This window comes from Urocampus carinirostris, chromosome 10, assembly GCF_059441175.1.
Source record: "Urocampus carinirostris isolate Australia breed hairy pipefish chromosome 10, RoL_Ucar_1.0, whole genome shotgun sequence".
Lineage (NCBI taxonomy): Eukaryota > Metazoa > Chordata > Actinopteri > Syngnathiformes > Syngnathidae > Urocampus > Urocampus carinirostris.
This window is the reverse complement of record NC_142358.1, coordinates 19,365,148-19,393,105: the sequence shown is the minus strand read 5'-3', so window position 1 is coordinate 19,393,105 and position 27,958 is coordinate 19,365,148. Positions and strand designations below refer to the sequence as shown.

Genomic DNA, 27,958 nt, shown 5'->3' with positions numbered 1-27,958 from the left:
CCTTTAGAGAAATCTGATTGGTGTATTCAAATTCTGGTGCACCTACTTTAAAAAAAGTGTTTATGGTGGAGTTATTACGACGGTTGAGCTGTGATTAGTCGTGAATGTCGTGGAATTGGGTTGACGTATTGGTTTATTATCTGGGTAAATCGACTTGTATACAGTCAATTTACTTTCATAGAGACCAACGAAGAAGTTAATCAATGTTAACTTGCGGTGTTAACAGAAAACAGCAATTTTGCCGTGGCAGTGTATGGTAAGTCATTATCTTTTCTGACGATATCCAGTCTTTTCCCCCAGTCAAGTTATGTTTATTTGTATAGCCCTTAATCACAAGACGTCTCTAAGGGCAGTACAGGCCAACATCTAGCCGTAATGTCCCATTTCAATCGGGGCGTAAAGGCTCTACTTAGTTGGGTAAGTAATCCCCGTCTTTCTCATTACACAATTTAAACGTTTTGATCTGACTTCAGTCGTGTCGGGTTTTCAGGTCAATAATCTTGCATTGGCCCAACAAGAAATCACCATCGAAGAGTTACAAGATGGAGAGATCCTTCTTCTTATTGTCAACAAGCTGTAAGTGCAATCTTCATTTGGAACTAAAGTGACAGGATTTAGTCTTGCATGTTTTGGAGCAGTGGTTCTTCATGGCTATCAGTTTCATAGGTGCAGTCACCGGACCGTATTTCATGTAAAGTGAAATATGACTTTAATTTTCTAATTCAAGACTTAGTTTTTCTACTGGTGCAGAACAAAACCAACATAGTGCATGAACTGCAAAACAGTGTGACTGCTGTTGCGATTTTGAGAACGGTTCAGGTATGCCTTGCTTCACCTCGGCAATTGCTATTTTCATTTTATTTTCTGTTCTTTTTTATTGTTTTTATGTTCGGCATTCTCAAAGGATAACTTGTAAATATTAATTCTTCAAAGCTTTTTGGAATTAATTGGATACATTTCCATTTGTTGACACTAAAATGTCTAAAGCGTTGTTTTTCTGAATAGTTGAAATTTTGTGGAGTTGTATTGAACATGGCAGTACGGCAGCGCAGTGGTTAGCGCATGTGCGGCACAGATCTGAGGTCATGAGATCGAACCTACTGTGTGGAGTTTGCATGTTCTCCCCGTGCTTGCGTGGGTTTCCTCCCACATCCCAAAAACCTACATGTCAGGTTAATTGGCCGGTCAATATTGTCCCTTGGTGTGAATGGGCGAGTGAGTTGTCTGTCTCTGTGTGCCCTGCGACTGGCTGGCAACCAGTTCAGGGTGTCCCCTGCCCACTGCCCGAAGACGGCTGGGATGGGCTCCATCACCCCCGCGACCCTACTGAGGATAAGCGGTGCAGATAATGGATGGATGGATGTATTGAACATATATGTCCGACCACCTTCGCGGCAGAGGCTCCACGGAATCCCTGAGACTGACTCACTGAACCCCTAGGTTGAACACTGTTTGGGAGGTTTCCCTCCTTGCACAGAGCCAAATCCATTCCAAAAGGTTGCTTTTAATGCTTGCTAATTCATTACTACAGGGCTGTAATTTTTGTCTTGAATTTAGCCTTGAGTTAATTTAATTAAGTGGGAAATTATAATAAACACAAGAAAAAGCAATAAATCTTTTTATTTAACGCACTGCAATTTTGTGGCACAATTGGATAAAAATGTTATCTAAAACCTTTCGGGCACAGTGATCGGTCAGTAGAGACTTAAATCCGTACCTAAACCTCAGTCCATTTCTTTAGGAACCGGCAATAATTAATATATTCAATAACTATTCTTTTTATCCCTGTAAACCGGGAACAGTAAAGAAATCACATATAATGTCCTTTTTGTGAAGTACATTAAGTGGTTAACCACAAAAGCACATAATGATTCTCAAATGTTGGAATTTGTTTTCACTGACATTTTGTTCTTCGGACTGCATGCATTTTATTTGAAATATGTTTGTCAGGCACAGTCTGGAATAATGTGCAAGCTCTCTTTTTTTTCCCATACATTTATAAAATGTACAATGCATGTCTTTAAAAGCGCTCTACCCAAATGTTGCTCAAATCTTACTGAGGGCTGTTGCTCTGTTTCATTCAACTGTCCGGCGTGCTCTAAACGTTTGTGCGTCAACGAGGTACTGCAATGATACGCATGGTCTTTTTTGAAAACCTTGTTAATATTTTTTTCATTTGTTGCACCCAGGCTAAAATGCTCCAAAACTTTAGATTTGGTACGAATATTGAATGTTAATGCTATCATTTCTGTATGTTACTGCTCGAGAGAGACGCTGTTGCGCATAAGGAACCCTCAGCAGAAAATATAATGATGCCTCTTGCCGTTTGAAAAACGTGTCTGGAGACTATAGTAGACAATGGAATTCTTAGTTGGCTATCTCTAATATAGATTTTTTTCCACAGTGTTGACTAATCATCGCAGCACTACATTAGTATTGTGTGTATGAGAATGGAAACCTCACAAATCTGCAGGATTTGAACGTAGAGGACCAAAGTTTTAAATGGTGACGTAGATTAGTGTTTCTCAACTGGTGAGTCGCGGGCCTTTGCATTGACAAGAAAATGCTAAGACATTTTTTTCTGGGGATAATTTCCACTCCTTAACAGTGCTGGGCGTGTTACTGAAAAGCATGAAGCCGTTAAACCTGAAGCGCCATTTGGAAACGACACACTCAAACATAAACCTGAAGAATACAATTTTTAAGACCTGAGGACATCGCAAGTGACTACTTGTTCGTGTTGGAATGAAGAACAGGCACCACGTGCATTTTAGCAGGTGGCACATTGGATTGCGAAGTTAACAAAGCAACTCAACATTGCAGAGCATCGTATCTTCCCTGCATCCATAAACATGGTCAGAGAGGTTTTTGATCAAACGGCTGCTGTAAATCAAATAACAATACCATTGTCAAATGACACAAAGTCGGCAAATCGAAGACATACGACTGGTTGCATTAAAGCGGGTGGCCATTTTCCTTTACAAATGGATTAATCTACTGATGCAACAAATAAAACTGTTTTACTTGTTTAGGTGAGTTGTGTGTGACAGAGACTCAATTCTCTCTAAAAAGGTGCTCTTTACCACTACGACTGCAGAAGATTTTTATTACACCCGTTACACTTATGTAGATTAGTATTTGAGTTCAGTCTGCTTAAGCTGGGACATGTGCATCTTTATGCTGCCTCCATCAGAGCAAAAACTTATAAGTGGAATTATTTTTACTGTATATGTGTGGGTCGCGGGGCAGCACGGCGGCGCAGTGGTTAGCGCTTGTGCGGCACAGTTCATGTCATGGGAACCTGTCGTGGGTTCAAATCCAGCTCCAGACTTCCTGTGCGGAGTTTGTATGTTCTCCCCGTGCTTGCGTGGGTTTCCTCCGGGCACTCCGGTTTCCTCCCACGTTCCAAAAACATGCATTTCAGGTGAATTGGCCGGGTCCAAATTGTCCCTAGGTGTGAATGAGCGAATGAGTTGTCTGTCCCTGTGTGCCCTGCGATTGGCTGGCAACCAGTTCAGGGTGTCCCCTGCCCACTGCCCGGAGATGGCTGGGATGGGCTCCAGCCCCCCCGCGACCCTAATGAGGATAAGCGGTACGGCTGATGAGATGAGATGAGATGTGTGGGTCGCGTCTAGTAGTTAGGATGGGCGCTTGAACCAGACTAGTAAAAAAACACCTCTGTTGTATATTGCCTGTGTTGCTCACTACTACTTTTTTCCTTGTGTTTAATTTCAGGAAAAAGGAAGCCAAACAACCTCAAAATAATTCAAACGAGGAACGCTTAAGGATTGTCGCAGAATTTGTAGAAAGTGAGTTTTTTTCATCTGGGCATATTTTTAATCTGGTTTAAAAAAAAAAGAATGTTTTGGGCTGGCTAAATTTGTCTCCTCCCCCACTGGTCTCCTGGGAAGTCAGGTAAGCGTGTCACATGGATGTTGCTCCCATTTTACTTGACATACCAATGATCTTATTAAAAAGGAAAAATAAATAAGAATGCTGTTAACCTGAGAAATTTCATCTGGAAGTGTTTTTCCCCCACATCTATCAATGAACATGATTACTAGGTCTTCAGTTTTGCTTTCTCAGACCCACTGCTTTATTACACTAATTACATTAATAGATATATCTTGTTTTTTACAGATGATTGTAGATTCCGTTCTAGTAATGGTTCATCATTATCCTGGGACAACATAAAAAATGGTATCAACCTGACGCTGGAAATTGCAAAGGTATCTGTGAAGAAAGCAGTTTTATGGTTTATTGTATTTACTGTTTTTTTAATATAATTATACAGTGCGTAAAATGCTTTAATTTCAATACTGCTTTCTAGGGTTGAAAAGTGCTTTATATTTTGGGTGACATGCTTGTATATGCTTGAGTGTTGCCATGTTTCACAACAATTCTGCTTAAAAAGGACGCAAATACTGCTCTCTGGACGTTTTGCTTTGCAATTGAATTTCTTTTTTCCCTCGTGATTAATGGAAGCTCTCATTAGTTTGAATGGCATTGTGCTATGAAAAACTGTCTAACCCTGTTTTTTCTGCAGCTTCTTTTGTTGCTGGTGTATCATGACATGATGAATGACAGGTGCACCCTTCAAACCTTGGACTTTGAAGTGGAGGTAAGTGAGCCGAGTTATTATTGAACAACACCGATACTATGCTGTGTATTACTATTTTCCTTATTCGTTCATTCTGGTCACCTGAAATCATATTTCCTTCCTTACTTGTCAGAAAGAAATTGCAAATCTCACACTTTCGTATGTGACTGAGAGTGATGGATGTGTTTGTCTCAGCAGTAGCTTGGATGTCTACTTGATAAAGAAATGTAAGTCTCGCGTTGATTCATTTTCATTTTACTGCATGTGCCTCGTCCTATGGATGAAAATGTTTCTCTTCATCTTTCAGATTTGCCTGTGTCTCATGAGGATTTTCACCATTTAGTGAGTCCCTCTACCAGCAGTGTGTCAACAATTTCCCCACTCTCCGATCTAGACTCACCTGTATTCGCTAAGAAAGTTAAATTTTTGGATATGCATACAGTGGCATCATCATCTACCAGGTATCGTTGGTTATTGATGAAAATTTGATTTATTTCATTTCTCTATATGATATTTCTTATTATTTTTAGGTAGCCTCCACTGCAACAAACTTCACAAAACCCCGAATAACCAATAGCCCAGAAAACGTAAAAGGGATAACTGGTTAAAGCCAAGGCTTATTAATATTATGTTGGCTGGTTTGTGCTAAAACACACTATTGAATGGTGGTCGATTGGATAATTTTAATTTTTTTTTTTTTTCACACACATGGTGAATTTTGCTCTTCTCGCTAATCTGGGTCTGCTTTGTGGCATTATAGATAATAATTGCTTCCCTTAATTATGATTACAATTCCATTTATTAAGGGATTTTCAGAGTTGCGTGTGGTTTGAAATCCTTGAAAATGCATCAATTTTAATCTTGTGTTTTCAAGGATTGAAAAGTGCTTGGATTTTAGTTGAATTGCTTGTAAATGCTTGAAATGGTTCTTTCCTCTTGATTAACGGCTGCTGATTGTCCTAAGAAGCGTTATTGCCCCCTATGGGTTGAGCTCAATAGGACAGGTGCATGCTACACCTAAATGGCATTATGAAATGTTGTATTGGTGCAAGAATTATGTATCAATTATGGACATTTATTATGAGCCATATAACAAATTAAGGTAGCGTTTTCCAGTGCTAAATTGTAGTGGGAAGAACTTGATGCAACTGAAAACGTAAGCTAGATATTATTTTCATTTCATATTTATATTATGACAGATTTGTCTCAAAAACAAATGTAGTGTAACTTACTCAAGATCTAAAAAAATAATCATTGAAAATGCACAGGCAAAAACAAAATTGCATATATAAGTACATGATTAACAGTTTTTTTTTTTTTAAATCGATGGTATCGGAGCAATTTCAATTGGCTTTGAAAGTCATTAAAACGACTTTGAATTCGGCCATGAAATAGGCGGAGGAACCCTCAATAATAATAATAATAATAATAATAATAATTTCCTTGTATTGTCATTCTGTGTAACAATGTACACAGAACGAAATGTCGATTGCACCTGACCCGTTGTAGCGAGCCGATGCAGCCGCAGCCAACAGAGGGCGCCGCCGACCACTTATTGTGATCACTTAAAGAAATTGTGCTATGTCCCCGCTAATGCCAAGACCCCACCTACGCCTCTGTTCTGCCCCAAGTGTTCATTTAGGATTCTAGGTTCATCCTTAGTGATTTCAGTACAATATGCATGATGTCTTTTTCAGACACTCAACTTGTGATGTGAGATTTTGTCTCTTTTTTTATGTTTTATCTTTGCTTGGACTTAAAACAGACATTTGATGAATAGACATTTGAGGAATGTTGAAAATTTGTACAGATCTCAATTTAATGTACAAAGTTTTAGATTTGTCAAAGCCCTGTACATTTTGTTTGTATAGATCCTGTATTTTATCCAATAATGAGAAAAAAATGTTTAAATAATTGAACTTATTTAAAGCAAAGCAATATTTTCTTCTTTTCCACAGCAAATCCCCTCTTCACGATGTGATGAACACTCCCAAATTCCAGTTGAGGAAGATGCGCCGGCAGATGATCAAAGAGCGAGATTATCTAGATGGACTGGAGAAGGAGCTTATCAGCAAGATGAGTCTCATTTCACAAAAAGGTAGGTTGTTTAATTTACAACACTATTGTTTGTCTTGATGTTAAACGCATACTTATATAAGATCCATTTTTATGCTGCGGCACAGTATAGACATGCCATACAGAAGATTAACGTTCACTGGAGTTATACAGTGGTTGTGTGCTTTCCTTTTATATATAGATATTTTTTTTTCTCTTTGTTTTTCTCAGAATCTCATATCAACCAGTTGCAGTTTCGCCTGGACAAGATGAGAACTGAGCAAAGCGAAAATGAGCTTTCTACCAGGGAACAGATTCATGAACTTGAGACCAAGAATAGCTCGTAAGACCAACTGCTCCCTCTCAGCTCTCACAACACACACTGACTGAATGAGATTCTCAAGTATTTCAATGCTAGGCGTGTGTGTGTGTGTGTGTGTGTGTGTGTGAGTGTGTGTGTGTGTGTGTCTGTTGCGGGTTGTATACAGGTTACATTTTAATAATTATTGAAGAAACCTTGTGCTATGGGTAATACTAGCCTGTAACTAATTTATATATCCTTGCTGTGATGTAGAAAACTCTTCTCCAAAATTCATCTTTCTCTGATCATGATTAACATTGTCCCTTGATGCTTCATTAAAGAGTTAATAACTATCAATTCTGAAATACATTTTTAATATTTATCAAAGACAATTTTTTTTATTGATTGCATTTAGGAGCGCCATTATTAGGTTCTTAGCCATTGTTGTCAATTAAAAAAAACTGCAAACAACAAAGCGATCATTTACAACTTTATTGTACAAATTGTATTGGTAATTTTCAAAGAAAATAAATAAATTGTAAATTGCAGAAGATTCATGGGATTTGATAGGTCTGGTTATTTAAAGAGTAATTATTTTCTAAATGTATCTGTTTATTGATTGAGAAAAGATGTCAAATTATTTTTTGGGATAAATAATATAGTTAATTTTTTCAATTCTCCTGAAAAAATACTGGTTAAGTGAATATCTATGTTTATGGTTGGGGCATAGTGTCAACACAGTGCAAGTCTGACTTCAATATATACCTAATCAAGTATGATATCAGGCAATGCTTTAAAAAGATTTTGTTTTAAAAGTTGTTCCTAGCACATTGCCACACTGACATCCTGACGCAAATACAGTGTGGAATAATTTTGCTGTCCGAAACTGTTATTTAGAAATACGGTTTGATGACTAATGAAAGGCTCCAAGGTGTTGTTATGCTAATATTTTAGTTCCCAATCATTGGCGGCAATGTGCAGTCTTATTCAATGAAGCAAAATAGCACTGCTTGGCTAAAGAACAAGCTAGCAAAAAAAAGTACCTTGTTTTTAACATAAATAGATGTTATGAAATGTTCACATAATTGTTTAACCAAATATTTGATTACTGCATCCTGTAGGTGATATTCACTGATTTAATTTAAGACATGTACTCTTATTACAAGATTTTTCCGCGAATAGAATTTGCGTAGTGTTCTAAAGAATTTTAATCGGGTGATAGTCTCATTGACTACTATAATTCCAAACACCATAATCATAACTAGTAGAAATAAGTCAGTGATATTAATCGGTTGTGGTATTTGGGTGAAACAAAGTTTCTTTGGAGACATCCATAAATTGCCACATTGTCCAATTAACTCCTAGTACTGTATGAAATGTCACCACTTCACCCAGCAATACTCAACAGAGTAGTCCCAGATAATATTGCTGAGAATTTCTTTGAGTAACTTGCCATATAAGGGTATTTAAAAGTAAAAAACTTAAGAATCACAAGCACCCCTCGATGAAACACTGCTGTACAATATTAAAAAGACCATATTTCCACAAATAATTATTTTAATCCCCCACTTTTCTTTTTTCTTAGGTTACAGCAACGACTTAATGAAATTCTCAAAGACAATAGAGATTTTAAAAGTGACTATTCTCTCATGGAGCGCAAGATCAACCAACTGGAAGAGGAAAATGGTGTCTTGTCTTCACAGGTATGATCAAATCTCTTATTTTGAGCATACAATTATTGTGTGAAACCTTGTTTTGATTAAAGTTTTTTTTTGTGTATGTAGATATTTTGTTGAAAGAAATAACATAGTTGAAGAGTAAATTGAGACGCATTTTCATTATTATTAAAGTATTGCATATTTTTCAAAGGACTCTTGCCATCACTTTAAATTATTTCAAAATAGGACTAGAACATTAACTCGACGTTGTCGGCAAAAATCCTCACAATGGCCAAAAGGAAAGTTGATTCTGAAAACTGAGCCTTTCAAAACCGATGGGAGGCTGAATATATGTTTACTGACATTTCTGGTAAACCTATGTGCTAATGTGGCCGTAATTAAGGAATATAATGTAAAACTACGAGACAAAACATCAGGATAAGCTGAAAATCCTGAATGCAGACTCTACAGAAAGTTGAAGAATATAAAAAAAACAGCAGATGTTTTTCACCAAACAAAATCACAAATTTTATTTATATTTTTAAGTTGGGATATTTTTATGGAGAGCAAATTATTTTAAGTTATTTAATGTTTACATTTTTTTATTCTGGAATATTTTTGTCCTTTTTTTCGATTCAAATTTATATTACAAAAAGGTCAAGTTTGAATATTTACCCTGCTCTAGGTCTTTTCTGTCAAGATTTTTAATAAATGCAAAACGGTTGCTCAATCCAGCCGCTAGGAGGAAGTTTTTAGTTTGTATAGCATGGTGAGTTGGTTCATGTGTAAAACTGCATTCACTCAACAGTTTACATAAACCAGTTACCTCATCAAATGCCAAACATAAACATATTTTTTCCCCTTTTTTTTTTAATACATGTGTTGTGTTTAAAAGATCCCTTGTCATCCGTGATTATAAATTGTAGCGTTGGTTACTAGTGTCGGCTGAATGTAAAAATTTTGAGTCGACATTCTTTTACTGATGGAGCACAATGCCTAATTGGTTTTGGATAGTGCATTTTTAGTTAATTTTTGTATGCAGCCGCTGTATGTCCAATATAAGATGTACTTTTCTTTATACCCATATTTCACATAATTTTTCTCCTATATGGTGCTTTGGATTGTTAAGTGAGGGAAATAGAGAGGATTTTATTTTCTTATTGTACATTAGATTTTAAGTTGCAAAATGTTGCCTGGAAAGTAATAATAATAATAATAATGCATTTTATTTAAAAGCGCCTTTCAGGCCACCCAAGGACACTGTACAAACAATGAAAAAATACAATTTAAAAAGTTGTAAACGAAATAATAAATAAAAACAGGACATAAAATCATAAAAACAAAGGAAATGGAGAAGCTATGTGTTGTAGGCAGTCCTGAACAGGTGTGTTTTTAGACGGGACTTAAAAGTGGAGAGAGATGTGCAGTATTGGAGGTCCGGAGGTAGATTATTCCAAAGCTTGGGAGCAGCGCAACTGAAGGCTCTGGCTCCCATGGTGCTCAGGTGGGCAGGGGGCACTGACAGTCGGAGGGAGGACGAGGATCTGAGGGAGCGAGTGGGGACGTGCACCTGGAGAAGGTCGGACAGGTAAGGAGGAGCCAGGTTGTGGATGGCCATATATGTATATAGGATGAGTTTGTAGCTGATGCGATGCTGAACAGGAAGCCAGTGTAGCTGTTGGAGAACGGGGGTGATGTGCTGCTGGGAAGATGTACACAAATAAATTTTGGTTGATGGATTTGCCTCATAATTAAATCAACTTCATGCTGAATTAAGAAAAAAATTGATCGGATTTCACTAATCCTTTCAATCGTCAGTGTCATGTGGACTATTAAATTAGTCAGTGGTAGCAGCCCTGTTTTAAAACAACTTTCAATAACTCCCTTTCACTCATCTTTGAGCTTTTTTTCTTATGTAGCTAAATTTTACACTTGGAATACTGTCTTAAGTGACTAGGGTTGCCCATTTACTGTATTGCTCGTATTGTTTAGGCAGAGGTTTCTGCTTCTATGGCTGTTCATTGAAATTGCCCAATTGAGTTAGAGCAGTGTTTTCTAGACGTTCAAAAACTAAGTCAAACTACTGTAATGCTCTGGGGAGTGAGCTTTTGTGAGCTTGTCATTCGTTCTCTCAGTATTCAGTTTATGTTTGAACTGCAAATGGAACGTTGAGGTCACAATGACACGTTTTCCTTCAGTTCCGCACAACATGTGCACAACTCGCTGAATTTCAAGCTGAAGTGGGGAGACTGACGGAGACACAAGCCTTATCTGAAGAGGAGTGGAGGACCAAAATTGCCTACCTACAATCCGAACTCTGTCTGGCCACTGCAGAAAAGGTAGGTGTTGGATCCAAATCTTCTAATGCCTATATATTCAATTTTTTTCCATTTTGAGTTCATTTAATTCTGAATCTTTGTTATTTCAAGCTTTCATTTGATATTTATTTAAAATAACTTCTGAGCAATTCAGGAAGGCTTCTCTAAGTATTTTTTTTTTTATTTTGAAAAGAAGTTTTACCAAGCAATTATTTATTTTGTTGAAGTACTATGATTTTAGCTGTGCCTTCAGGGGCACGTGAGAACAATTTGATCAAAACGCTTTTGTACAGCAATCTAATGATTTTATTATCTTATTTCAGAACTTTTGCACAGGAGCCTCAGAAAAAAAAAGATGTATCACATTTTTTGTCAGTCTTAAATCCAATACCTCTGCAATACATGATTTGAAAAATTATATATATATTTTATGTTCACCTGCACAAGTTGTTTCATTGTCTATTTCTTTATAAAGGGAAAGTTTCAAAATATACAAATATTGCAAATAAAAACTATAGGAGTAAAAGCAATGCAATATCTCCCTCTTTTGCACAACATTTGCATTGCAAAACTGGAATACAGCTACTTCAGAAGTGTTTGGAATGAAAAATAGTATTTATGGGAGTAGACAGGCTAAGAAATCCAGGTGAGTGCAATCGTACGGCCTTAAAGACTTCTATTTTAAAATAAATGACATCTGAATAGGTGTTTGCTCAGATGTCTGCTGGGTAAATGGTAGTCGGCATATACAGCTATAATGGGTGGAGTGGCGCGTGGCTTTGGCGACGTTCAGTGGACAAACTAAACAATATTTACCAGAAGATACGATCAGCAAGAATACATTTTAAATTTGTGGACTGCACGTTTTAAAAAGAGTACCATACCAAGCACTCAATGCTCTTGTTACTTAAATGATTTAGTCCAAGTGGTTTTTGTCACTTATATAAACTGACCAAAAAACAGTTGAGAATTAGTTGTTTGGATAACAATTTTGGTGTTCATGGATTGGATTTGTTATCATTACATTTTCATTACAGGAGCAACTGTCTGAACAAATTCAGATCCTGCAAGGAAAGATTTTGTGTTTGGAAGAAGAAATTAAAGCAGCCGCAAAGAAAGACGTTGGAGAAAACATGGGACCTGTTATTCAGGTAAAGTAATGTATGCCTGGGTGCTCGTAATTTTTCAGCATGTGAGCTACGTATAAAAGGACTACAATCAGCCAATCAAAGATGTGGATTCTGAAATTTGTTTTCTGTGTGAATTTTGGGATCTGTGTACTCTCTTCAGTTGATGCATGCGTAATACCTTTTGCTGGCTGTGGCCGTCTTCCTAAGGCTCTCACGCAATTTCAGTTTTTAGAAAAAAATATACTTTTTGACATTTTTAATATTGTTCAACCTGCGATTCTCTGAGACCGTGAAGTATGCAGTGCAAAGTAGCGATAGATTAGTTTATTTTGATTGAATATTCAAGAGCGTGACTTGATCAATGTGTTGACAACCCTGGCTTGTTTTTTCTTATTATATGCAGCATTCCCTAAACTTACAATCTTATTTAAACATGTCATTTTAAATTAACAGAAAGATGAGCTGGAGTGTGAAATTGCCCACTTGAAGAAAGAACTGGACAGCACATTGGGCAACTTGAATAAGGCCCAGGCTAACGTAGAGGCTAAAAGTCTGCAGCTTTCAACATATGAGCAAGAAATCTTACAACAGAAAGAACTCCTGGAGCAAAAAAACCTGCACATCAATGACATTGTTCAAGCCAAGGATCATATTTTGAAAGAGTTGCAAAAGGAAATCTCTGAGCAAAGAGCATCCCTTCAAAAAGAGATTGAGCATCTCAAATTTCAACTCGATCAAGCGGAAAAGGAGAAAACACTGCAGATTAAGGAATTTCAGATCCTAATTTCCTCTTTACAGCAAGAATTGGACACCCTTAAAGAAACTAGTAGAAAGAAGGAAATATTACTCCATCAGGCCAAAGAAAAAGTGAAAGTTCTAGAAACCAAAAGTCATGAGCTAATGTCTATTTTGGTGGATAAAGATAATCAAATCAACTCTCTCAAAGAGGAAGTTGAAAGTTTTACAAGTGAAGTTATAAAAACTAAAAATGAAATCGAATGTAAAGACCAACTGATGGCTCAAGTTCGTTCTGAAAATTTCGATCAGCAAATCCTTCTCCAGAATAGAATCCAGAGTTTGACAGAGGAAGTTGAAAGCCTCGGTATTGCTGTCAAACATGCAGAAAAAGAAGCTAAACATGCGCATGACTTATTGACTGAAACTGAACAAGAGAATCTTAAGCATCGTGAAGCACTCCTGCAACAAATCACATTCAATGAGATGGAGGTTTGCAGACTTGGCAAAGAGATAGAAACCAGAAATCAACAACTTATCTTGCAGGAGGATAGTTCCAAGCAGTCTGAAATTCTTCTAGAACAGATCAACCATGTAAATGGTGAAGTTAAATCTCTGACTGTCTCGTTGACAACAGCTGAGGAGCAGGTTCAATCGCTGCGGAATATACTTGATGAAAAGGAGCGAGAAAGTCTCTGTCAAAAAGATATTTTGCAGCAGCATTTAACCATCTCTGAGGAAAATGTAAAGGCAATGAAGGAGGCCATTCAGACTAAGGAGGACTATATTTCTTCATTAACCAAACAGTTTTCTGAGAAGTCAGGACTTTTTCAACAGGACATCCAACGTTTGGAGGAACAGGTGGAACATCTCTGTTCATCTCTGAAAAACGCAGAGGATATTTTGAAAACCAAGGAGAGTCTTTTAGCCAAGCAGCAATTGGAGAGTACCCTGCAAATTGAAACTTTGCAGAAACAACTGGTTTCTTTACAAAACCAGGTGAACAGTCTGACTTCAAAATTACATGCTAAAGAGGAACACCTATGTATGCTTGAGAAAGAGCATACCACACAGTATGAACTGCTCAAACAGGGGAATGACGGTCTGAATAAACAACTGGATGGTGTGAACGATTCTCTCCTGATTGTAAAGGACCAGGTGAGGGCTAAAGAAGACCTTATTGCGGATTTGGAAAAACGGTGCACCCTACACATGGAGGAACTTGGAAAGCAAAACATGGAGTTAGCAGAAAAAGCTAAACAAATCAAGCAGTCGGAAATTTTACAAGATCAAATAAGCCATCTAAAAAATCAAGTGGAAAGTCTGACTAGCCCTTTGACAATGTCTGAAGAAAATGTTAAAACAGTGCAGAATCTACTTGTTGAAAAGGAGCAAGACTTTCTATGTCAAAAAGATCTTTTGCAGCGTCAACTAGTCACTTCTGACGAAAGCGTAAAGGCAATGAAGGAGGCCATCCAGACTAAGGAGGACTACATTTCTTCATTAAACAAGCAGTTTTCAGAGACGTCGGGACATTTTCAACGGGACATCCAATGTTTGGAGGAACAGGTGCATAATCTCTGTTCATCTTTAAAGAACGCAGAGGATATTTTGAAATCCAAGGAGAATCTATTTGCCAAACAGCAATTGGAGAGTACCCTGCAAATTGAAACTTTGCAGAAACAACTGGTTTCTTTACAAAGCCAGGTGAACAGTCTGACTTCAAAATTACATGCTAAAAGTGAAGCGCTATCTCTGCTTGAGAAAGGGAATGCCAAACAGTCTGAACTGCTCAAAGAGGGAAATAACTGTCTTAATAAACAACTGCAGGGTGTTAACAACTCTCTCCTGATTGTAAAGGACCAGGTGAGGGCTAAAGAAGAGATCATTGCTGATCTGGAAAAACAGTGCAATTTGCACTTGGAGGAAATTGAAAAGCAAAGCATTGAGTTGGCAGAGAACGCTAAACATATCAAGGAGTCTGAAATCTTACAAGATCAAATAAGCCATCTACAAATTCAAGTGGAAACTCTGAATAGCTCTTTGACAATGGCTGAAGAATATGTAAACACGGTGCAGAATCTACTTGCTGAGAAGGAGCAAGAATTTCTACGCCAAAAAGATCTTTTGCAGCAACAACTAGTCATTTCTGACAAAAGTGTAAAGGCAATGAAGGAGGCCATCGAGAACAAGGAGGACTACATTTCATCATTAAATAAGCAGTTTTCAGAGACATCAGAACTTCTCAAACAAAAAATAAAACATTCGGAGGAACAGGTGCAAAGTCTCAATTCATCTTTGACTAAGGCTGAGGAAAACCTGAAATCAGAGAAGCACTCAAACAGCCTGCTATTTAAAACTTTGCAGACGCAGATTGTTTCTTCACAAGACGAGGTGAACAGACTGACTTTAAAACTACATTTCAAGGAGGAACAGCTCAGTCTGCTAGAGAAGGAGAGATCCGTACAATCTGAAAAGATTGATGATCTAGATAAACAATTGGAAGTTTCAAACGATTCCCTTCGGGTTGCCAAAGAACAAATAAGAGCCAAAGAGGATGTCATTGCCAATCTGGAGAAAAAGTATACTTTTCAAACAAATGAGCTCCAAAAACAGATGGAGCTGATAGAGGAGGTCCAACACTTAAAGAAAGATATTCAAACCAAAGAAGACCAGTCATATTTGTTCAAGGTGGAGGGTAACAAACAATCAGAGGCACTTAAGGATGAGATTGAGAGTCTCAAGAGCCAAATGAAAACTCTCACAGTATTGCTTAAAAGTACTGAGGAGTGTGTCAAAACAAAGGATGACCTTCTGGCAAAAAAAGAAATGGAGATTTCAAATGAAAGAAGCAAGTATCAAAGCCTAATGGAACGCTCATCTACAGAGGTAAACAAGCTTAGGGAGCTCATACAAGCTCAAGAGCAGCAGCTTACCACACTGAAAGAAGGCAGATCATTGCAGTCAGACTTCCTATGCAAGGAAGTTGATCGGCTAAAAGACCAGTTGGCGGTTGCGAATAATTTACTCTCCAAAGCTGAGCAAGCTAAGTCTGAAACCATTGAACACTCTAAAACTCAGGTGGGTACGCACACAAATGCAATATATTCCTTGCTACTTGAGTGTTCCGAGGCTAATTATCGTGTGCACATAAAATGTAGATTGAAAAGGCAGTGACTCACTACAACAACAAAAAGCAGCTTCTTCTCGAGAGCCAAGAGGAGGTTGCCCAGCTGAAGCTCTCTTTAGAGGAAAGAGACCACAAGGCGAAGACCACGGCTCTGGAGCTCAAACGTCTTCAGGTGGAATTAGAAAATGCTCAAATCAAGGAGAAAAACATTTTGAGCAAGTTAACCCGTTTAGAGGCACAGGTTGGTTTCACTTTTCTTTTGTGCGTATTAAATCTGAAGACAAGAAAATTCATCGCTACGGTTTATACTTTTTATGGTAGTAAGACCACATTGCAATAAAACAAGATGGAAACACAAGAAAAAATACTGTGCTAAAAATATGTCACATTTAAGTAAAAAAAAAGGTGAATCTTCACAGTTCATTGTCCAGTGTTTCCCATACCATAGAGTCTCTAGTGGGCGGACCGGGTTTATTTTGTCCAGGCATAGTTTCCTAAACTTGTATTATTAAAAATAAAATACTTTTGAATAGATATAAAGGTAAAGTTAACAAAGAAAACCTTTGGATTTCTAAATATCACAAGATTCTTATTAGCAAGTTCTGAAAAAATAAATTTTCCCAAACTGCAGTGATTCTTGTTTTGTATTGGAGTACTTCAAATGTTCTATTTGAAAACATTTGTCGTTTATATTCTTATACTGTAGTTATTGTATTCGGGGTCACAGTATATTTACTTGGTATTTCAAATCTGAAATATAACTTCATCAGGTATACTTGAAATGTCACCTTTTAAATGTTCGTTTTGCCAAAGTAAATTGTAATGTATGTTCGATATCTTTTCGTCACTTCTGCTTTTGTGAAGGTGGCGCTTGCTGACTTAAACTTGTGTGCTCACAACCAAATCCCTGGACACGAAAAAGCCACATCTCAGTCAAGTTATTTGCAGGTTCTGGGCTCAGGCACAAACATGGAGCCCAAGAGCTCTGTCAATCTGGACCAAAGCTCCTTGGAGGACTCTCTAAACGACAGGTTGGATTTTTGCTTTTAAATCTCTGCAAAAAAAAAAATGTGACAACAATATCTGAACCCTAATTGAAATAATATTTGTGTGCCAATCCTGCAGGAAGCTTTTGGCGCCTGATGAATCAAGCACGCCACTTGTCCGAAGTTCCGAGAGACTGGCTGCCAAGCGCCGTGGTCTTAAGGCAGAGTCTCTGGAAACTCTTTATTTCACGCCGATAAATACAAGAACTGTCAACAGGTACTTAGAGAATGGTGCAATTTCAGCTATGGCTAAACAATAATGAGGAAATAAATCTAATTTTGAGGAAGTGGGGCTCCCTCGATGTGTCAACAAAGGTCTGATCACGGCCACTCCTTCCATCTATTGGTGATTTTTCATTTCCATATGCTTGACACTTACTAGACTTAAGGTCAGGCCTAAAAAAAATCCAGCCCGACCCGCCCTGCAAGTTTTAAAGCAAGAAACAGCCCGAGCCCGACAAATCAACTTGATTTGAGGGACCAAACCCAAATTTTCATTTTTTTGTGAGGACCTTTTTTTTTCAATTGAGAAGGGTAGGGCTGCGTTATGCAAAAGAGGAATCCACCAATCGGATCCACCTGAAAGAAAAATAAACTAAGAACAATCACGCACGCATGCCAAGCATGAATAATTAAAGATAAGTCGGTGATAGAAGCCTGGCAAAGGCCAAAGTAATGCTTGACATTTTAGGCCTGACCAGAATTCCCCTTGGGGCTAGATTTGGGCTCGGGCTTAAGATCTTACCTCTAATATTTACTGATGTTTTTTAAAATTAAACAAAAAAAAAAGTTTTTACGTTTTGGCACTCAGGTTTTCAGAAGCTCTGTCCCAATTTATACGTTATGACACTCAATGAGTTATTTACTTTCTCGATTACAAATTCAACTGCAGTTACAACCTCGTTAGTTTCAAAAGTATGACTCTAAAGTATGATAGTAAAACAGACCATAATGACATTCTTTTTCTAGAAACACTACAGTACATCAGAGCGATAGGGGGTTGCCCAGGACGAATCCCTCATCGTCTGTTAAAAGACGAAGGACAACGCAGGTCATCAACATAACCATGACAAAGGTAAAGTTGTTGACATTATTCTCAAATTTTTAGAAAATTAATTTCTAAAGTGTTTTTTTCAAGGGTTTTATTTTTCACAAATGTACATTTTCTGGGTTGGGAACAGAAAACCATCAAATGCAGCTACAAAATCAGCCTGGTTTACATTTTTTAATCAATTACCCTATTTTCCATACAAGAAGGCGCGCCTTATAACTTGGTGTCTTTAAGGACAGAAAATGTAAAATACCTGGTAACAATGAAATGCTACCTTATACGGTAGCCATTTTTGAATTATTACGTTTGTTTTGGTGTTAAACCACATTTGATGTTCGTTTATGTTCTATTAAATAATTATTTATTTCTGACGTGTTTTTTGGTATACAACACTAGCTCTTAAATTAGATTGTATTCCATGTGCTGCGTATTCTGGCATGCCTTATGTAGGAAAATATATCACAGAGAACAATTTTTAATGTTGCAATTTATAATGTGGTGAGCCTTGATGGTCCAAATAATAAGGTCTATAGCCAGGCCAGACAAGGTAAGCAACTCGTAAATGCTGAAAAAAAAGTACGTGGCAAAAAGTCTCTCCCCATATAAGGAAAAGGTATAACATTTCTAGCTTTGAGCTATTTCCTGTTTTTATTTGAATTAAATAATAAACTCAAAATATGCTTGTTTAATCCTACATACAGATTTTTTTGCACACCTGAGGTTTTTTCTTTTCAAATTTGGATGAGAAAAAAAATCTTAAGCAAATTTTTTAACATTTGCTATAATTTTGCTCATTTTGAGGATGATTTCTTCATTTATGTACACCATCTTAACTTTTACCTAAATTAACTGAAATAGAGCAAAGTATTCTGCAAAAAAACACCCACAATATTCAATATATCATACATGTGCAAAATTTGATATAACCCAACTGTAGATTCCTCTTTTGACCAAAAAAAGTGAATGATTGTTGAACTAACCAAGTAAAATAGAACATTATTTTTGTATGTAAATGGTGTGAAAATGCATTATGTAGGTTGAATTTAAACCGTGTGGAATATCTTGAGTTTTATCTTGCTAGTTAGAAGATGTATATCCCTAAATCTTGAACAGCCCGTGGTAGCAAAGGATCATAACAGTACATTGTGGAAAAACTGCTGACAGATTTTTATACTCTGGAGTGTTGCACTCCCAGCTTCAAACATTGTAGGAATTTCTGAGATGCTGTGAACCAAGAAGCCCCGCGTACCTTTTTAAATGAATTTAATTGTGTTGGGACTCAAAGGCTAGGCCATTTGTGTGCGTTTTTTTTTTTGTCACGAATTCAATATTCCTTTTATAAGTCGCTTTGCACAGCATAAATGTCGTGAAGCAGAAAAGGTCTGACCGTCCTAAATATTTTTTGCAATCATGACTAAGAAATATATGATATTGACATTTATGTGTTTTTATCATTAATGGACAGCACAGCTGAAGAAAAGACACTAAATAGGAGGAGGGAATTATTTACTGTGATGATGCCTTTACCTTTGTGTTAAGATGATTGAAGTCCTAATGGGTTACTTGGGTTAACATTGTCAAATCTCTTTAAATGAACTCTTTCAGAAAACCCCAGGCGGTTCTGAAGCTGATGAGACATTCTACAGCTTGGCTCCAGCTCGCTCGCAACCCAACCTCTCTAGTGCCCATGGCGCTCGTGCTGTTTCTTTGGAGGCTTTTGAAACGCCTGCTAAAATCACAGGCGCTCCCAGCAACCAGCTCATCGGTCTTCCAGGATATCGACGGAGCACAATCCATTCACAGAGTATGATTCAATCTTACTGCATCTTAAGACCTATACGATTTGAAAAATACAGTAATCCCTCTGTTATAGAGCTTAATCAGGACCAGAACCCTGGCGTAAAGTGAACATCTGCGAAGTAGTGTAGTGCACTTTTAATAAAAGCCCCCAAGGGTCAAACTTATTGAGATGACATCCTTACCAAACTGAGAATGCGCGACTTTCAGTGCAAGAAAGCAATTTAGAGAGTGGCTGGCTGGCTGCACGCTAGCCTCGGGTAACCACAAATTGAGCCAGGTCTCCACAATGAATAAAATACAACTCTTACTGGTTTCCCACAAGTTGTAGCTCCAGGTCATCCGTTTATTGGGTTTCTGAATCTGGCGTTGGTGGGACACAAGCTCAGCAGGGGTAGCTTACGAGAGTTGTTAGCATAGCCGTAGCAGTAGATCAGACCTGCATTCTTGCTCTTGCCCTCTCCAGACGCCACCTATGTCGCTTCCTGGACCCGATAACCATACAGAGCACCCGCTGGTGATCACTATTTTTGCAGTCTTCTGTTTTTCCTCAGAGTTATATTTAATTGATGAATTTCTTAATATAACGACCTGCTAAAAGCTGGCGGTCGCCATGCATCCCAGTTTATTTTGGGTGAAAACATTGACTGGTGCGGTCACCCTGCTGTTTAACTGATAGGATATAACAGCCTTTCACATTTTCACGCCCACCCAACACTCAAAGTACTCCCTGACTCTGTAATAGTATTTGCCACCTGCTGTCTGTTCGAAACACGATGCACAGTATGTTTATCAATGACAATAATGGCACTTCAATTTAAAATCCATGAACCAGCGAAGTAGCGATGGGTCTCTGTAACCAGTATTTACTTTCTGTTTTGCGCTCCAGTCTATGCCCAAAATGACGGTACATGTATTTCCAGCTACGAGCACACTGTGCGCTGGAGCAGAGAATGAGCCAGACGTAGCGCCCGATGACTGGATGAGAATCGCAGAGCTCCAGGCCAGGAACAAAGCTTGCCTCCCTCATCTCAAAAGCAGCTATCCCGTAGAGTTTGAGGTTGGTACATCAGTGGTTCTCAACTCTTGTAGAAACACATGTTGATAGAAGTCAAGTTATACATGCTCAGAGTGGCAATCAGAGTTTAACATGATAAAAACATTAAACAAAAAGCATGGACCACGTTTAAACAAACATCAGTATTTCTTGACAAAGACGAAATTTTGGATAATTGAGGATGGTTTGTGCAACCAGCATAATTGACACCAAGTTACAAAGCAAATTGGAATTTAGCACAGTATTTTAATGGATATCTCTTACCAAAAAAACAAAGTACTTGCTATTCTTTTTATTAAATCACTTTATTTTTTTTTGTCATCTCACTTGGTGCCAATGGCACATGAACCAAAAGTTATAATCCAAGTGTAACTGCAGTGCTGGCATACATTTTTAGGTAGTGCTTACATCAATTACAGTGGGTCAAAGAAGAATTTAGTCAACTACTAATTTGCAAGTTCTCCTACTTAAAAAGATAAGAGAGGCCTGTAATTATCAATGGGTAAACCTCAACCATAAGAGACAGAATGTGGAAAGAAAACTAAATCACGTTTTTTGATTTGGAAATAAATTCTTTAAAAATCTGAGTGAAAAATAACTATTTGCTCACCGGCAAACAAGCAAGAGATCTGGCTGTCAAAGAGGTCTAACTTCTAACAAGGCTTCACTCGTTACTTGTATAAATGAAACCTGTTTAAACTTCTTGTCTGTACAAACAACACTTGTCCACAATCTCAGTCAGTCACACACCAAACTCCACGATGGCCAAGACCCGAGACAAAATTGTAAAACTGCACCGGGTTGGGTAGACTGAATATGCAATAGGTAAAATGCTTGGTGTAAAGAGATCAACTGTGGGAGCAATTTTGAGAAAATGGAAGACGTACAATACTACTGATGAACACCCTCGGTCTGGGGCTCCATGCAAGATATCACCCCATGGTGTCAAAATCATAATAGATAGATAGATAGATAGATACTTTATTACATAACAAGAACAGTAAGCAAAAATCCAAGAACCACACGGGGTTACTAGTGAATGACCTGCAGAGAACGGGGACCACAGTAACAAAGGCCATTATCAGTAACACAATGTGCTGCTAGAGACTCAAATCCTGCACTGCCAGACGTGTACCCCAGCTGAAGCCAGTACACGTCCAGGCCTGTCTGGGGTTCACTAGAAAGCATTTGGATGACCCAGAATAGGACTGGAGAAACACAGGGTCCCGTGTTCGGAGGACAAGGAATACTGAATTGCATCTTAAGAACACCATACCCTCTGTGAAGCTTTGGGGCTGCTTTTGAATGCAGTTTTACAACAGAACCAACTCACCACCAATTAGATTCAAATTCCATGGCCTTTTATAATGGTATCATTCAAAACCCTTCTTTTTACTGCAGACTGGCTTCAAGAGTGCCCTCACCTTCACAGACGAAGACGTTCGCACAGGCGACCCAACAGAGACCATCCGTCGGGCATCCTTCATGCCAGGCCAGCTGCAGGACTCTCTTGCCTCCCATCGACTTTCCCTTGCAGGAGGACAGCCGAGCAGCACATCCGGCGTCCAATCTCACCGTTTGTCCTCAGTTGCAGACCGTATTCCATCTAACTCAGTCACCTCTCAGCCTAAAAGCCAGAGATGCTCAAAGCGGTCCGCTTCTACGCTTCCCATTCCTCAGAGGTCACCTGGGGTTAGTTTTCTATTTTTTTAATCCTGATGTCATTTTTTTGTTGTGATCAACCAACCGTAATGTATTTTGCAGAAAAAATTGAAGGGTAGCTGCTTTCCTCGCCCCCTTACTCCCAAATCCAAGAACATAATCAGCGGGCCCTTCAACTCTCATATCGGCCCTGCCCTCAGTCCAGTAAGTTTGATAAAAGGTTTTAAGATGTGTATTTTTAATCTATGGATCACTTGCCTGACATGGGAAGGGGTTGCATAAAGTCTTTATTTGCTGCATGTGCCCTGTGGTTGATGGGTATACTGGCTAAATTTACCACAGACTTTAACCCTAATGATGTGATTTGGGAGCTGGAAACCCCTACCCCTTGTCAAATACTGAATGGACAATCGGGGCCTGTGCACACCTGAGAATTGACATTTTGCTACTGGAGTCAGGTGTGTGGATGCACTTTTTGGAAAATAAGGGTGCGGCGCCAATGCGGTTGAATATCAATCATTTTGGTAATTTTGGTGCTCAGTCGTCAAATTCTTCAAGTGTGAAGGCAAAGAGAAAAAAACCACAACGCAACTTTATCCACAACGCATGCGCGCTGAACATAAAATACAGCAAGTGGCGCCCTCCTAGAGAAGAAATTGGGGACTGTCTTGCATTATGAGTATTGATGGGAAAAACATTAACCAATTGAGAGGTTTGACAGTGCGACTAAGCCAGTACTTAGTGTATTTAATACTTCATTTCAACTTTTACGCCCGCAAATCAAGCAAAGTCCTCGATTTTTATGTCTGAACTGAAATATTAGGAGAAGTCATCTATCGCAGTGTTTCTCAACCTTTTTTGAGCCGGGGCACACTTTTTTCGTCGAAAAAAATCTCGAGGCACACTCTGTCGATAATGTTAAGATATTAATTCATTTTTTTCTCAATTTAAAGCTTAAATGTCGCCTAAATTGACAGTGTAACATTTTTATAATTGTTTGTTTTCAACGTGGAGGTAATAAAGGTTATTTATTTTGGTTAATTATTTTACAGTAATTTGGGATTTTACTATATCACTTTTTATAAGTTTTACTACATCTTTTTGTAAAAAATAGTATACAAATAATACTTAAAATGAGAAAAAAAAAAGATCTACATCACTACATTAACTTTTTCTGTTTTTTTCTTAAATAAGGAATTATCAATCCAAATGAGTACAATTAAAAGTAATATTTTTACACTGATTAATTGATTGTATTATTTCTATTGGAGTACAATCTTGAACAGCTTTATCAAACAAAATAAGTTATTAATAACATTTCCCTGTCTACTTCATAATTAATATATATAGGGTAAAAGAATAGGAAACTGCTGCCGGGTAGATGAATGTTAAACATTTTTGGCTGACCACTGAAATAAAAGGAAATGTACTGAACAATGGCATGCTTTTTTTATGGAAAGATAATATCGGGAAATTTCCTGCGGCACACTAGACAAAGTCTCCCGGCACACTAGTGTGCCCTGGCGCACTGGTTGAAAAACACTGATCTATCGTGCTACAGTTCCCTTTCGTATCATCGGTGTCTTTGTTAGGTTGCTGGAGTTTCCTTTAATCTTTGAAAAAAGATGACAAGTGAATGCAATTTGGTTAGTTACCACGGCAATTAAACATGGCGACAACAAAAAAAAGCCTACTTCTCGCGTATGTCTTGGAATCTGGCACGTTTCTCCACGTTATGGTTGGATGCAAATATATTTAATGTATTTTATATATTTTTTTCTGATATGACCTAAATCGTTTTGTTTTTCTACCACTGTCTTGGTTTTCCCTTTCCCACAATAATGAAGTAATCGATTCAATACTACAGCATGAAAACTTGTCATTGCTCTCTGGTCCATCGCTTATTCATTCTCCATTCTTTCCACAGGCTCCACGCAGGCAATCAATGATGTTTGAAATTGAAAACACCCCGAAAAACAGCAACAACTACCTAAAAAAGGGCCTTAATAAGCTACGGAGCTCAACTCGGAAGTCGCCAGGCAAAAGCAGCAAGAAGTCTCCCGGATACAAACAAAACAAGCAAGTTGCCACTTCCCAATTTGCGGCGGGGCAAGCGCGCAGGGCTCCTAATTTGAAAACGCCCCAAAGTGCCAGCAAGACTGCAAACTCTGCCCGAAAGGTGAGGACTTTCTTTTAAGTAGGAATGGTCAACAAGTGCCTGCATGCTGTTTTTTTTTTCATCTTGAATCAATAATGTTCTGTAATCCTTCGTTACTTGTGGGCGTTGCGTTCCAAAAAGGACCCACCATAGTTACAATCTGCAAAGTGAAAATAACTATTTATTAAATACTCTATTTTACATGGGAACCAAAGACCAAACCCTATTTTCAGGCAGCAGCATGTATTTAATAAATAAAAGTACTGCGTTTTAAAGGGTTCACACAGGTGCGTGAAATCCTTAAATGCTTTAATGTTATTGTGGTTTTCAAGGTTTGAAAAGTGCTTGAATTTTGGTTGAAGTAGTTGTATATGCTTGAATTTGTTGCCATGTTTTGAATGTTGGCTGTGAGCGCAATGAAAAATACAGTTATGTGGGAGCACACAAAGACAGGATAAAAGACACCAAAATTGCATTTTATTGGTAGTACTATTATAAAATGATTTAATGATTTAAAAGTCTGTCTGCTTTTTATTTTTTAAATGAAAATGAATACCTGAATATGGGAACTTCACTGTTAATTTTCCTGTCTATTATAGAAAAGAGCTAAAGCAGACATGCCTGACTTGTTATAAATTTCTGGGTATGTCAAAGAAGTCTTCAGGTAATTTCTGTCAAAAGGTGTGTTTTCTTTTGGGGTTTTTTTTTTGTTTTTGTTTTTTTAATTAAATGAGAATTAAATGCTCGGCGTGGCCACAGAATGCAAAACAATGCATGATTAAAATCTGCAAAACCGCAGTGCAGCAAGGAATTAATATACAGACGCTGCCCTACTTACGGACGATCTTTAGTAAGTCGAATTTGTTAGTATGTTGCTTGAAATGAAATGAAATGATCTGCATTTATATAGCGCTTTTCAAGTCAATGACTTCCCAAAGCGCTTTACATTGTGCTTCACATTTCCCAATAGCGGCCGTGATCTTTGCAGCCATGTAAGGCGCTAACCTGCTTATTGGGGGTTCAGTGTCTTACCCAAGGACACTTCGACATGTAACGCGGACAAGCCGGGATTTGAACTGGGATCCCTTGATCCTAAGACGATCGCTCTACCTCCTGAGCTACTGCCGCTTCAGTGCTATATTTTGTATGTTTAAGGTTTATATAAGTAACCTCTATTGTTTTGTACTAAATAATAAACATTTAATCAAATAATATGCTCTATAAAGATAAACAAAGTTAAGTATAAGTTACTTTTGGAAGTTTCTCTTCAAAAGTTTAGGCGACTTCCTCCCCTGTCATAGAACGTTGCCGAAAAAAAAGCGATCCAATCATTTTCTCAGCCGCATCAAGCTTTCTAATTCCCCTTTCATTTAAAAAGAAACATCTCGCCTCTTCTTTACACTTTACGCCAACCATATTGAATGGATGCACTAGATACACAATAGAAATGTCAAAGTTCTTAGTGGGCTTGAGATATGGTATAGCATGTTTACACACAAACTAGGAAGAGGAAGCAGATTTTTTTTTTTTAGATCCGGGTGGATGCTGGGTGATGTTTAACAGTGCCACACTCTGGTAGCGGCGGAAAGAAGCACTATAGTACTGTCCTGTACTCTGAAAAAAGGTGCACACAACACAAAATCTAACCAACAGCAATGTCCGGATATTTGTCGACATCCCGGAAAAAAGTTCGTATCTATCATTTTTCGTAACTCGAATGTTCGTAAGTAGGGGAGCGTCTGTGTATCCGAATCCTGCCATAGCGTTTGCACATAGCAAGCATTTTTTTGACGAAACTAATGTTTATCTGCGATGTTCTTTATGATTTTTCACACCAAAAATTAAGTCGATGGTGAAACTCCTCACTTATTACACATAATCCTTTTTTCAGAAGAGCGTGTCATCCATTCATGAAAGCCAATCTTGAGGAATGAGGAGGTTTATCATCAATCACATTGATTTGCATGCTGCTTGCAATTTTTTGGTCGCTTGGGGTCGGTTCACACTGTCACAAAAATAAAATGAAAAGTGCAATTTGGGTCACTTTGAGTCTCTGTAGTTTGTATTCCTTGTGCTTTTTTTTTTTTTTTTCTCCAGGGTGTCTAAACATACGCTGGGGATCACTATTGGGTGGACACGCTCCCTGCATGACTTTTTATGTACCGGTAGTTAAATACTGTCTAGCTTTTTGCCATTCTAATCAATGTTCTATTTTTAATCCCACAGATTATAAGAAGAATGGTGTGACATCTAGGAAAAACATGAATGTTCTCTTATTGTCATTTTATGCACTTTTTTTACATCTACTTTCATTTTCTTTGAATGCTTTTAAAGTTTCTATTTTTATTTGAAATAAACCATTTAAGCACAAATTGTGTTTCCTTAATCTTGTGTGTTGATTTCCTGCAATGGCAAAGAGACTACTCTGCAAAGGTCTTCAGAATGACCAAAAAGATACATTTTTCAGTCACTATCTAAAAAAAGTGTTTCCAGACCTACCTTAAAGTTAGTTAATTGGCATGTTACAAAAGGTTGACATGTTGAATTTTATATTAGCAGTGTGAATGAAACAATTTTATTTGATCTTAAAGGGACAGTGTGTACTGTTAAGCACCTCATAGTGGTAAATAAACTTCGCTAAAAACTATTTAAATAATAAGCAAAAGTATATGAACTATGATAAACTTGCGTCTTTCAAATACAGTGGAACCTCGGTTCTCGACCATATTCCGTTCCATTTCTTTGTACGAAAACCGATTTGTACGATCACTGAAGCCGTTTTTTCCCATTAAAAGTGTTTTAATCCGTTCCAAAACCCTGAATGTTTATCTTGAATATTTAACGTAAAGCTAACCCAGGCTAATCGTACGTTCGCGTTAGCGTAATCTTCCGTACGAAAGATTAAGCTAACATGAACGTGTAAAAATAAAAATATCAAGTTGTTTACACGTCATTTAGCACCCGGATCTCCACAACAAGTGGTGAGCGGTTAAAGGATAAAGAAAAGAATTATGAATAGGATTTCTTACCAGTCGGCAGAAGCCATGCTGTATTCCTGAAAGAAGGGAAACTCGCACACCTTCATATTTTGTTATTATTTCTTTCTTAAATGCAGTAGTTGTACGCACTACTCCTCTTTTTTCACCTGGAGCAACTTTGCTGCTTGCACCAAGCTTCTTCCGAGGCATAATTAGGGGTTAAAACACTCCCTTTCCGCTTTTGAAAAACGAAAACAGAAAAGGAGTGTGCGTTGCCCTGAC

General features: G+C 37.9%; 1 protein-coding gene across 4 annotated transcripts; it reads left to right on the top strand.

Moving 5' to 3' along the window:
• Window positions 1-91: 91 nt before the first annotated feature.
• numa1 (nuclear mitotic apparatus protein 1) lies at window positions 92-27,070 on the top strand. 4 transcript variants are annotated; one of them, XM_088346065.1, is made up of 25 exons: window positions 92-256; window positions 338-417; window positions 491-576; window positions 3,736-3,809; window positions 4,141-4,229; window positions 4,547-4,621; window positions 4,734-4,827; window positions 4,908-5,061; window positions 6,559-6,698; window positions 6,887-6,998; window positions 8,542-8,659; window positions 10,813-10,953; window positions 11,970-12,083; window positions 12,516-15,878; window positions 15,959-16,168; window positions 16,792-16,958; window positions 17,053-17,190; window positions 17,943-18,048; window positions 19,630-19,828; window positions 20,745-20,881; window positions 22,280-22,570; window positions 22,643-22,744; window positions 24,468-24,719; window positions 26,590-26,636; window positions 26,925-27,070. In XM_088346065.1, exons 2-24 carry the CDS (start codon window positions 376-378, stop codon window positions 26,623-26,625), a joined length of 6,240 nt encoding a protein of 2,079 aa, XP_088202191.1. In that variant the 5' UTR covers window positions 92-256; window positions 338-375; the 3' UTR covers window positions 26,626-26,636; window positions 26,925-27,070. The 4 variants fall into 4 exon arrangements, with proteins under 4 accessions (XP_088202191.1, XP_088202188.1, XP_088202192.1 ...); XM_088346062.1 differs by having other exon boundaries at window positions 324-417; XM_088346066.1 differs by lacking the exon at window positions 26,590-26,636 and having other exon boundaries at window positions 324-417.
• Window positions 27,071-27,958: the final 888 nt, after the last annotated feature.

Bases quoted from the DNA above. Each gene is read 5' to 3' on its own strand.
- numa1 (XM_088346065.1), top strand. From the start codon at position 376: ATGTCCCATTTCAATCGGGGCGTAAAGGCTCTACTTAGTTGG. The intron at 6,699-6,886 runs GTAGGTTGTTTA...TGTTTTTCTCAG, and splicing joins GAGTCTCATTTCACAAAAAG to AATCTCATATCAACCAGTTG. The intron at 19,829-20,744 runs GTATGATTCAAT...ATGTATTTCCAG, and splicing joins GAGCACAATCCATTCACAGA to CTACGAGCACACTGTGCGCT.